We start from the raw sequence: 12,742 nt of genomic DNA, 5'->3' as shown, positions 1-12,742 counted from the left end.
GGATCTGTATTTTGTTACTAAATGCTTATTATGGATAGTTTGCTATGATGGGAAAGACAAGGTAACTGATCCTAACCAGAGAGTCATCTCTCTCATAGAGGTTGGAAGCCTGTGGATGGAAATTTATAATCACATTGTTGGCTGACCCTCAGAGCATCTTCCAGGGTATACAGTTTCTAAGGGGTCGCTACTCACAAAACTCTTCCCTATGGTGCATCTATCAGTCACCAAAAGCCATCATCTGCAAACTCTCTGAAGGCAATGAAATCATGCTGAAATTGGATGAAGTCAGACAGTAAGTCATAGATTAGAGGATACGTATTTCTTTATGTTCTAGATTACATTTTACCTTTTATTACATATTTAAATATACATCTTTGCTTAAGCACTTTAATCATTACTAACACCTGTCTAGGATAGAAAATGAGTTTGCCTTTTTCTAATGATGTTCACAAGTGCACCTAAGGGAGAGGTTTTGGTTTGTTTGTCTAGAGACAGTAACATACTGTATAGAACAGGCTGGCCTCAAACTGTACATTCTCCTGCCTAGCCTCCACAGGCCTACAATTACAGGAATGTACTCTCAGACTCCACTTTCTAAGTATTTGTGACTGTACTAAGATCTCAAATACTGGGTAGGTTCTGGGAAACACAAGATCCATTGCTTATCCCCTTTGGAATTTAGAAGCTGCTGAAGAGGTAATATAATCACAATCTAAATGGAATTATAAATTTAAAAAAATTAAGACTCTTCCAGAGCAGATGGATGTGAATTTCTGCAGAGTCTACAAAGGAATAAACCAGTAGCTGGTGAGCAGGAATTAATGATGAGTGAGTGAGTTTGATGAAAGTAATAGCCATGGGCATGTGCTATAAGGATGGCCACGCCATTGACAAAGATTTGTTGATGTAACAGAAGACTTCGTGTGGGCAAGATCTGGTTCTGGACCACAAAAAGTTTATGAGCTGGTGGATAAAATGGCACACAGTCTTCGGGCAGGATGAGACTCTAGAGAAAGTAGAAAGTGATCACTGAAAACCCAGGCAAAAGAAAGCCTGCTTTCTGACTGCGGAAGTAAATTTTAAGGAAAGTTCTATGGAAAACTGGTATCTGGGATGAATCTTAACAGGTGCATATATTTATTTTACTGAGCTCTACTCTGCCTCCCCTCCCTGTCTCTCCCCTTTCCTTCAACCCTCTCCCATGACCCCCATGCTCATCCATTTCTAACAAGAAAACTTTTTTTTTCCAGAGCAGTGCCAGAAATCTGTGAATCTGGGCACACTTATCACCCCCAACCCTTAGAAGGCTGAGGCAGGAGGATCATGAGTTCACTAACAGCTTATGGGACATGGTGAGAGTCCACCACGTAGACAAATCAAAGTACCAAAGTCAGTTTTTTAAAACCTGAATTTGACATTTTGTTCCCAAGTTGCAGGCCAATGTCAGCTGCCAGATACCTTGAGGTTGGACAAGGTCACTGAATCACCAGCGCTCTCTTTCCAATCCCATTCATCATCATCTTTTTCATTTATATCATCTGACTAGGCTCGCAATATCTGTGTTCGTGAAGCTTAGTAAAGACATTCCTGATTCTCAAACACCCAAGAAACCTAAATTGAGAGTCAACGGAGCCTTAGTTGAGAGGCATCAAGATGCCAGTGGTACTTCGGAGCATCATCTCTAGTGGCACTGGGCAAAAGGAAAGGGGGTGGAAACGGGAAGCAAAAGGCAGGCAGGGAAGCACACACACGGAGGGTGAGACCACCAAGAGGATTTCAGCCATGGTCTGAAGAAAGGTGGAAGGTCTGGGTTCAGAAACGAGAGAGAAACTTGACAGATGACTGGCAACTTGGTAAGGTAAAAGGCAGGAGCAATTATCTACCTATGTGGTGATGTCACCAAGAGAGGAGAGAAAAATGAAGAATCAGAATTAATAAGAAAGAAGATGCATTGGGTGTGGGGAACAAGTCTCCACGGTGTGTAGGACAATGACATAGGACTGTTCGGTAAGATAGAGTTTTCAAAAAAAAAATTTGGCCTCCACCCCACCCCTGTCAGACAAGAAACATTCTAAAAGTATCCAAACACACAGCATCTTGCCATATGCGGGATGGGCTGCTACCAGGGTCTAGGAGGTAGTTTCCAGGGGTGCTACCCAAATCCTACAATACATTAATGAGGTTCCAGCCCCAAGAGAGAGTGGTCTTGGATGCTAACTATGAAGAGGCTAAGAAATCCTATCTAGAAGGATTTAAAACTCCAATGTTGAATTTTTTAAGTAGAAATAAATACAGATGAAAACTTACGGTTACACATACTTTTGTGAGATATGACAGGGGAATTAACCACAGCAGGAAACATGGGAAGGAAAGAAATTAGTGAGGGAGAAAACCGCAGGAAGCATCATCACTCATGGGCACTGAGGTTTGGGGCATGAGGCAAAGCGAGAGGTCTTTCATTTTCTAAATGCAGTGTCTTATGACGATTCTCAGCAAGTGCATGGAGAGCCTAAGAAGAGAGGTAAGGATGAGAAAGGCATTCATCAAGCACATCAGTTCAGCTATGAACATCTGGAAGCCTAAACACTGAGGACAGAGAGAGAGAGAGAGAGAGAGAGAGAGAGAGAGAGAGAGGACAAGACAAGAAAAAAGAAAAGAAATTAAGAAAAAGGAGAGAAGGTAAAAGTGGGCAGTGGCTCTCCTGTTACAACTATGCCCTCTACGGTCTAACTGGACACAATATAGATGTAGTTCTAGAGATCAAGACGAGTGGCCTCTCTCCATGGGGAAAACATTCTATGGGCAGCAGAATCACCTTCTAGGGAAGTATCATCAACTTTCCTAAAAATTAAATTAATCTATGATAAAGCGAAATCAACAGCTTGCACAGTTCTCTCTCAGTTAAGCATTGTTTTAACTCCGTTCCGGGAGTCTTCTCAGAGGTAGAGACCCCACTGCTTCCCTGGTAAAATGGGAATGAGAAGGTTCCTGCCTCTTCAGGGTGCTTTGATGATTACATAAGGTAACTGGGAAATAAATCAATTGGCATAGCAGCTGGTGCCAGGCAGGGACTCCAGTGGTGTTAGCTGCTTTAAATAATATCTGAATCTATTACTTGAAGAAATGATCAAAAGAGAAAAGCATCTGGGACAACAGGCCAAGTCAAACCATTCTAACATGCCTAACAAGGTAGGCTGAAAACTAAAATTAATTCCTAGAACTGCAAGTGGCCTTCAGAACTCTCGGGCCGAATTTCCTCATTTTAACGATGGAAAAATTAGAGAAAGAAATGGAAAGGCCATTGTGGTTTGGGAGTCAAGGCACCAAAATACTGTGTAAAATTTTTTTCTTAATGTAACCAGAAGATAGAGGTAGAGCTGGCGACTTCCAGTTTGTGAATCAACAGCAAGCACACAGCTAGTCTAGCTTTCCATGAACATGCCCACTGTGCATCCTTGAGCTCGATACATTCGTAAAGTAAACATAACTATATGACTCTTTGAAGTTCCGTGGAGTGTGGAATCGCACAGCTTTGGAAAGGAACTAAAGGTTGTAAGAGATCTGTTTCCCCAGAACACAGCCGGGGCACTCACCTGTCCAGGAGCAAGTTCGGAGCAAACAGGAGCTTGCCTGGGTGTTCCATGGAGCGCCAGATGAGGCCAATCATCAGAATCTCCAGCCACGCACACTCGAGGAGGTGGACCTGATCGTGGAGATTTAAGTCCCCAAAGCCTGCAACATAAAGAAAGCCCTGCTTTACATTGGAGACTTAATAGCACACCTGAAAGCTCTAGAAAAAAAAAGAAGCAGACGCACCTAGGAGGAGTAGAAGACTGGAAATAATCAAACTCAGGGCTGAAATCAATAAAATAGAAACACAGAAAACAATCCAAAGAATCAATGAAGCAAAAAGTTGGTTCTTGAAGAAAATCAACAAGATCGACAAACCCCTATCCAAACTAATTAAACGACAGAGAGAGAACACGCAAATAAATAACATCAGAAATGAAAAGGGGGACATAACCACAGACACAGAGGAAATTCAGAGAATCTTACTACAAAAGCCTGTATGCCACAAAACTGGAAAATGCAAAAGAAATTGACATTTTTTAAGATAAGTACCATATACCAAAGTTAAACCAAGACCAGATGAACAATCTAAATAGACCTGTTAGTCACAAAGAATTAGAAGCTATTATCAAAAACCTCCCTTTCAAAGAAAGCCCAGGACCAGATGGTTTCAATGCAGAATTCTACCAGAACTTCCAAGAAGAGCTAATACCTATACTCCTTACGGTATTTCACAATATAGAAACAAAAGAGTCATTGCCAAATTCCTTTTATGAAGCTACAGTCATCCTGATACCAAAACCTCACAAAGACTTAACCAAGAACGAGAATTGCAGGCCAATCTCACTCATGAACATCAATGCAAAAATTCTTAATAAAATACTGGCAAATCGAATCCAAGAACACATTAGAAAAATTATCCATTATGATCAAGTAGGCTTCATCCCAGAGATGCAGGGCTGGTTCAACATATGCAAATCTATCAATGTAATCCATCATATAAATAAACTGAAAGAAAAAAAACATATGATCATTTCATTAGATGCTGAAAAAGCATTCGACAAAATCCAATACCCCTTTATGATAAAAGTCTTGAAGAGATTAGGGATACAAGGGTCATACCTAAATATAATAAAAGCTATTTACAGCAAGCCGACAGCTAACATTAAATTAAATGGAGAAAAACTCAAAGCCATCCCACTAAAATCAGGAACACGACAAGGCTGTCCACTCCCTCCATACCTCTTCAATATAGTGCTTGAAGTTCTAGCAATAGCAATAAGACAACATAAGGGGATCAAGGGGATTCGTATTGGAAAGGAAGAAGTTAAGCTTTCGTTATTTGCAGACGATATGATAGTATACATAAGCAACCCCAAAAACTCTACCAAGGAACTCCTACAGCTGATAAACACCTTTAGTAATGTGGCAGGATACAAGATCAACTCCATAAATCAGTTACCTTTCTATACACTAAGGATAAGGAAGCAGAGAGGAAAATCAGAGAAGCATCACCTTTCACGATAGCCACAATAGCATAAAATATCTTGGGGTAACTCTGACCAAGGAAGGGAAAGATCTATTTGAAAAGAACTTTCAGTCTTTGAAGAAAGAAATTGAAGAGGACACCAGAAAATGGAAGGATCTTCCTTGCTCTTGGATTGGGAGGATCAACATAGTAAAAATGGCAATTCTACCAAAAGCAATCTATAGATTCAATACAATCCACATCAAAATCCCATCAAAATTCTTCACAGATCTGGAGAAGACAATAATCAACTTTATATGGAAAAACCAAAAACCCAGGATAGCCAAAACAATTTTATACAATAAAGGATCATCTGGAGGCATTACCATCCCTGACTTCAAACTCTATTACAGAGCTACAGTATTGAAAACAGCTTGGTATTGGCATAAAAACAGAGAAGTCGATCAATGGAATCGAATAGAAGACCCTGACTTTAACCCACAAACCTATGAGCACCTGATTTTCGATAAAGGAGCTAAAATTATACAATGGAAAAAAGAGAGCATCTTCAACAAATTGTGCTGGCAAAACTGAATGTCAATCTGTAGAAGAATGAAAATAGATCCATATCTATCATCATGCACAAAACTCAAGTCCAAATGGATTAAAGACCACAATATCAGTCCGAACACACTGAACCTGATAGAAGAGAAAGTGGGAAGTACTCTACAGCACATGGGCACAGGAAACCACTTCCTACGTATAACCCCAGCAGCACAGACATTAAGGGTCTCATTGAATAAATGGGACCTCCTGAGACTGAGAAGCTTCTGTAAAGCAAAGGACACTGTCACTAAGACACAAAGGCAACCCACTTACTGGGAGAAGATCTTCACTAACCCCGCAAGTGACAAAGGTCTGATCTCCAAAATATATAGAGAACTCAAGAAACTAGACTGTAAAAGGCTAATCAACCCAATTATAAAATGGGACACTGAACTGAACAGAGAATTCTCAACAGAAGAAGTTCAAATGGCCAAAAGACACTTAAGGTCATGCTCAACTTCCTTAGCAATCAGGGAAATGCAAATCAAGACAACTTTAAGATACCATCTTACACCTGTCAGAATGGCTAAAATAAAAAACACCAATGATAGCCTTTGCTGGAGAGGTTGTGGAGAAAGGGGTTCACTCATCCATTGAGGGTGGGAATGCAAACTTGTGCAACCACTCTGGAAAGCAGTGTGGTGGTTTCTCAGGAAATTCGGGATCAACCTACCCCTGGACCCAGCAATACCACTCTTGGGAATATACCCAAGAGATGCCCTATCATACAACAAAAGCATATGCTCAACTATGTTCATAGCAGCATTGTTTGTAATAGCCAGAACCTGGAAACAACCTAGATGCCCTTCAATGGAAGAATGGATGAAGAAAGTATGGAATATATACATATTAGTGTACTACTCAGAAGTAAAAAACAATGACTTCTTGAATTTTGCATACAAATGGACAGAAATAGAAAACACTATCCTGAGTGAGGTAAGCCAGACCCAAAAAGAGGAACATGGGATGTACTCACTCATATTTGGTTTCTAGCCATAAATAAAGGACATTGAGCCTATAATTCATGATCCTAGAGAAGCTAAATAAGAAGGCGAACCCAAAGAAAAACATATAGTCATCCTCCTGGATATTAACCTTCATCAGGCGATGAAAGGAGACAGAGACAGAGTCCCACATTGGAGCACCAGACTACAACCCCAAGGTCCAAATCAGGAGCAGAAGGAGAGAGAGCATGAGCAAGGAACTCAGGGCCATGAGGGGTGCACGCACACACTGAGACAATGGGGATGCTCTATCGGGAACTCACCAAGGCCAGTTGGACTGGGTCTGAAAAAGCATGGGATAAAACCGGACTCACTGAACATAGCAGACAATGAGGACTGCTGAGAAGTCAAGAACAATGGCACTGGGTTTTGATCCTATTGCACATACTGGCTTTGTGGGAGCCTAGGCTCTTAGGATGTTCACATTACTAGACCTGGAAGGAGGTGGGAGGTCCTTGGACTCCCCACAGGGCAGGGAACCAGGTCTGCTCTTAGGGCTGATGAGAGAGGGGGAGTTGATTGGGGAGGGGGAGGGATATGGGAGGCGGTGGTGGGGAAGAGACAGAAATCTTTAATAAATAAAAATAAAATATAAAAAATAAAAAAGAAAGCTCTGCTTAGTGCCCAGAGAATTAGATTTGTCACTGGCGATATGAATGTGACTTGGGATTTGAACTAGTTGGCTGTTCCATGGTAAATAGAATAAAGGGAAACCAGCAATGTGTGCCCTTCTTTCTAGTGGCTGGATTGGAGCTTAAAACTTTTTGAACTGTAAAGGACAACAGGGTAGATCCCTGCACATCATGAGGAGGAGGGAGATGAGACAAATCAAGCTTTACTTCATAGGAAAAGTAAGCATTTTGTAAAATAGCTCCGTTAATGAGTGTCTACTTGATTTTAAGGGATTTTTCTAATGTCTAAATGCCAAATTTGCAACAATACACAAACTTATATAAGCCACTCAGATGTCTATAAAATTTGTACTTAGTGAATAAATTCTACTTAGGCATATCGAATAACTTGACATAGCTATTATGATTTATTTCTATTTAGTTAAAACTTAAGTGCAATAAACTTAAATTATTTAACTAAGGGGCAATTGGGAACACAGATAGGAGCACAGTCATGGGTTATTTCTTCATTTTATTACTGAACCATAATCCTTTGTTTCATAAAATGTAAAACAAAGACTAGCGAAATAACACATGCAAATAAATCACTCAGGGAATGAATCAGACGATGAAAGGTAAAGTTGCAATTACTCCTTGGAGAACCCACTATGTATGCACTTGTTTTCCAGTGGTTGATTGGGAGATTAAAGTGTTTCCTAACTGCTGATGACAGCAGATGCCTAAGCATCATGAAGAGGAGGAGGAAGGAGATGAGATAGATTCAGAAGAAACAGGTGGGAAGGGCACAATGGAGAGGAGAGGCGAGTGTTTATTCCCTCATTGTGGGTAAAGCCAACACTAAAAGCTTACTGCAGCAGGCTCTTTTTATCTTTACTCACAACAGCCTCAACAGCTAGGAACTGAGGCTCCTAGCTCACTGACGCTCCCAGAATTTAGGTGCCGTTTTTTTCATTCCTCTCTCATACAATCCATTCTGACCACTGCTCCCCATCCCTCCTCTCCTTTCAGTCCCCCAGGGGCCTTCCCACCTCCCTAAGATCCATGATCCCTCTGCCTCCCTCCAGAAAAGAGCAGGCCTCCCAGGGATATCAACCGAACATGGTATAACAAAATGTATTAACACCAGGCACGAGATCTCACATCAAGGCTGGATGAGGTGAGCAAGTAGAAGGAGAAGGGTCCCAAGAGAAGGTAAAGAGGCAACGACACCCCACTCCCACTGTCAGGAGTGCCACAAAACCTTAAGAAAGAAGTCTTCAGTGTTGGTGCTTTTGACCACCAGTGATACAACATTTTCTGAGCTTTGCTGCAGAAGTTTGGGTCAGGTGACCAAGTCCAAGCACAGAGTGACAGAACTCAGTAAGCAATGTTCAGGGAGTCTGCCACTTTTCACTCAGTGTCCTGCTCTTTACAAGGGGCCCTCACTTCACCCTCTTTTTCCTTTCCCCTCCTCGTCTTCAAGGGCTCGTTCTCATTGACCCAGGAGGATGGCTGTGGAAAGCCTTTGTTGTTGATGCTGTCTTTGTTTTCCATTGATGTTGCTGTCCTCTGTTGGAATCTATTCTTATTAACTGTGCTGATGTGGTTTTGTCAGCTTGACACTATCTTATACATACCTTGGTAGAGGGAATTTTAATTGAGAAAATGCCCCCAATCAGAATATCCTGCAGGCAAGTCTGTGCACCATTTTCTTGATGATGATTGATGCGGGCAGACCCAGCTAACTGTGACTGGTGCCATCCCTGGACTGGTGGTCCTGGATGCTCTAAGAAGTCAGGTTGAGCAAGCCATGAGGAACAACAGGAAGCTACAGTCCTTCATATCCCCTGCTTCAGTTCCTGCCTCCCAGTCCTGCTTGAGGTCCTGCCCTGACATCCTTCAGTGATGGACTGTCGCCCAGCACTACAAGTGTTTCTTCCAATGATGCTTCTGACCGTGGTGTTCACAGCAATGAAAACACTAAGGTATTAACTAAGAAGTGAACTGTCGGTCTATGACACACCTGAAAGATAATTTTCTTAGGCATCTTGGGAGTTGTCCAAATCTCAACACTAAACCACCAGCTTGTGACTTCATATACATCTCACGAAGTGCCACATCTCACATAATCCTGACCTACATGGTGACAATTCACATAAGGACTTCAGCCACACACAGACCTCAGGGCAATCCTCCCTCACTACTATCATCTCATTCTCAAATATCAACATTAAGCAGCCACGTAACATCTTCCTCTCCTTTCTATTTCTGTTATTGGTGCACAGAGTTAGTTCCTAGTAGCCTCCTACCCCATTTCCCGTGTAACATCTTCCTCCCCTTTCTATTCCTGATACTGGCACGCGGAGCCCATTCTTAATAGTCTCTTATCCCCTTTGTGACTTCTTAATTAAGACTCCTCTGTGCCACGTTGTTATAAGGATGGCCGTTCTTCTGTGGGTGTCGAGTGCTACTCCATCAGATAGATATACCCCATATATACTCACAGATATACTTACACTGGGCATTTGCATTGTTTCTGCCTTTTGGCTATAACTACGAAATCTGTCACAAGCAGGTTTTGAACCAGTCTTTGGATGGATGGGTGCTCTGGGTACTCTTGAACAAATATCTAAGAGAACGGGGTCACAGGAGCTGGCAATGGTTTGCCAAAGGGTGTGGCACTTTATACACACCAGCGGTCTCTTTGCCACCACTCACTTTGCCTTTTTAGATGAATAATTATTTTCCGCATTTATTTGTCTTTACACGCATACACACGTGTGCTGATGCATTCCTGAGAGTGCCACAGCACACGTATGGAAGTCAAAGGACAGTTTGTCCGTTCTTTTCTTCCACCATGTGGGTTCTGGAAATCTTTCTCAAGTTGACAAGCTTGGCAGGAAGCATGTGTCCACAGAGCTACCCCACTAGCCTGGTCATTTTCATTTTAAAGAAGCCAGCAGACACACAGAGGCATCACACTGACACTGTTTTTATCTGCATTTCCCTACTATAAAGTATCTTTCCAAATTCACCATCAGACCCTCTTGGTACAGTACATTCAGGTTAATTATGCCTGCAGGTCTAAGTCCTGCAGGATTGTGTATCTGCTAGAGACACAAACCATGTAATTTTTGTCACATAGTTTTAAATATCCCTAATTCATTACACCTTTCCATATCACACTGAGCCATTCCACAGTCCTTAACAGCATAGTCTTTATCAGGGTAAGTGTCTTTCTGTTCGCAAGAGCAGATTCCATTCATGTGACTCAGGGCTGGCCGCTACCAAAATAAGGACACAGGAATATGATCTTATGAAAGTCTTAGTGACTGGGCTGCAGGATTGGGTTTGAGGTCTGCCTGGAGAAAAGGCAGTGGGGATCTCTGGCAGGTGTAGCTGTCTATAGAGTACTGATCAATGTGGACCAGCCTTGCTGGGGAGAAACAAATGCATGTTACATTACCTGCGTCTCTTTCATGTTCCCTTGTCCTACAAAATAAGCCCAGGCAGCATCATGAGATGACAGCCCTCAGAGAAGTTCTAATTCCTGAGACCATCACTTGAATTATTTGGATTAAGTTTTATAAAACTAACAGGGGCCTGCGTGTAAATGAAATTTACATGCAGAATTATTAACATTCAAAAGCAAGGTTTTCTTTCTGTTTTTTCCTTCCTTTCCTCCTTTGTTCCTTCCTTCCTTCCTTCCTTCCTTCCTTCCTTCCTTTCTATCTTTCTTTCTTTCATTTGATTCTTACTTCTTGGGATATTTACAAAACAATGGTCAACAAGTGTTGACAATAAGTCAGCCATGATTAAATGTAGAACGGATTATTCAAAAGGTCGCACAGGTTGGGGCTGAAGACGCCCCCACACATGTTCAGAACTGCAGTGAGTCACGCAGCCAAACAACTTTGGAAAACCAAATGCTTTTAAACAGGATCATATTCTTCAGCTCTGACTTTAAAATGGTATTACTGCTTAGGCTTGGCAGTTACAGTGACTTTAGGCAGAGTCAAAGAAGTTCCCCATAAGTAGGGTGATTAGGAATATGTATGTTAGTAATACTTTGAGTCAGAGGCCAGCAGGATTGCTGGGTTTTTCTGTGAAATGTAGACATCTTTAATTCTATTTAATTATGGTTTCCAGCTGTGCACATAGCCTGCAGACAAGGATTATTATATTTGTTGCAAAATGCTATCTGCAAGTTCCTCAGATGAGGAAAGAGACTGTCAATTCACCTCCTCAATGAAGGTGAGCAAGGTAAAGGGAAGTTATTCCATGGAGCCTCTCCTTCCTTCCAACATACTGGTCTCAATATTATTTTAACTACACAGGACCTTAATACATTTCTGATGTGAGACAAATAGCCAGAAGTATTTTTAGCTCATAGCCAAAGATATATATATATATGTATATATATATATACATATATATATATATATGTGTGTGTGTGTGTGTGTGTATACATATATGGCCAATGATTTATAAACATCACATTTTAATTCCTAGCCACATTTGTGTCAAGTATATTTGCTAAGAACCATGTAAAAGTAAACTGCTCTCTTCTGAAGGCTTCAGAGCATCGTCAATAGGAAGATGAACTTCACAGCTCTGTGGGGTATGACTGAAGGCAGCCAAGAGAGATGTCTACATAGGTAACACAGTGGGGGTTAATCCATCCTCCTTTCCTGAGAATCCACATTAGTAACTATGGGGCTGGGGAGACTGCTCAGTGGTTAAAGCACTTACCCTGAAAGCATGGATATCAGAGCTCCGATCTCCAGGGACCACAAAATGTAAGGTGGGTGTGACAGCCTGCCAATAATTCTGGCACATGTGAGCATGGGGCAGGGATCTCATGGGCAAATTGGTAGCTAGGCTAGCTGAATTGTGAATTGATAATCTCCAAGTTCATGTGAGAGACCCAATATACCCTATATATAATACAAACAGACACACATAGATACACCCACACACATAGCAGATACACATAGACACACATACATAGGGAGAGAGAGTGAAAAAGAGAGAGAGAGAGACCACTATCAAGATAGCATCCTATGTTAACCTCTGAAACATACATATGAACATGTATTCATGCTCCCCTGCTTATAAATGTGCCCATTCACATGTGAACACACATACACATATGTACACATTCCATATACACACATTCAAATAAAATAGTAAGCATTGTTCATTGAGATAAGGCTAAAACAATAGTCAGACTTTTTATTTTATAAAATAAAAACAAAGGTAAAGACAAAACTGGCCGTTCCCGAGTCTCGGAAACATGGCTCAATATTCACAGACCTAGTAATAAAGTCATCAAAGATGTGATATACTGGAATCAAACAGGGATGCCTCAAGACATCTATCCCTACTCCCAAACAAGCAATGTTATAGCTAATGGTTTTGACAAAGGCCTTTTTCCTAGAAAGATGGCAGCCATATATAAAATCAGATCATTTTTTTCT

General features: G+C 41.3%; 1 protein-coding gene across 3 annotated transcripts in view; it reads right to left on the bottom strand.

The window, feature by feature from the left end:
• The window catches only part of Esr1 (estrogen receptor 1), a 349,292-nt gene that overhangs the window by 63,271 nt on the left and 273,279 nt on the right, over nucleotides 1-12,742 (bottom strand). For all 3 annotated transcript variants that reach the window (XM_075949852.1, XM_075949861.1, XM_075949841.1), the window contains one exon: nucleotides 3,597-3,735. In XM_075949852.1, the coding sequence (XP_075805967.1) occupies nucleotides 3,597-3,735 (139 nt within the window). The remainder of the gene's footprint in view (nucleotides 1-3,596; nucleotides 3,736-12,742) is intronic.

The sequence above is a fragment of the Microtus pennsylvanicus genome, chromosome 1, assembly GCF_037038515.1.
Source record: "Microtus pennsylvanicus isolate mMicPen1 chromosome 1, mMicPen1.hap1, whole genome shotgun sequence".
In the NCBI taxonomy this organism is placed as follows: domain Eukaryota; kingdom Metazoa; phylum Chordata; class Mammalia; order Rodentia; family Cricetidae; genus Microtus; species Microtus pennsylvanicus.
Note: the sequence above shows the minus strand (reverse complement) of the source record. Positions and strands in the feature narration are given on the sequence as shown.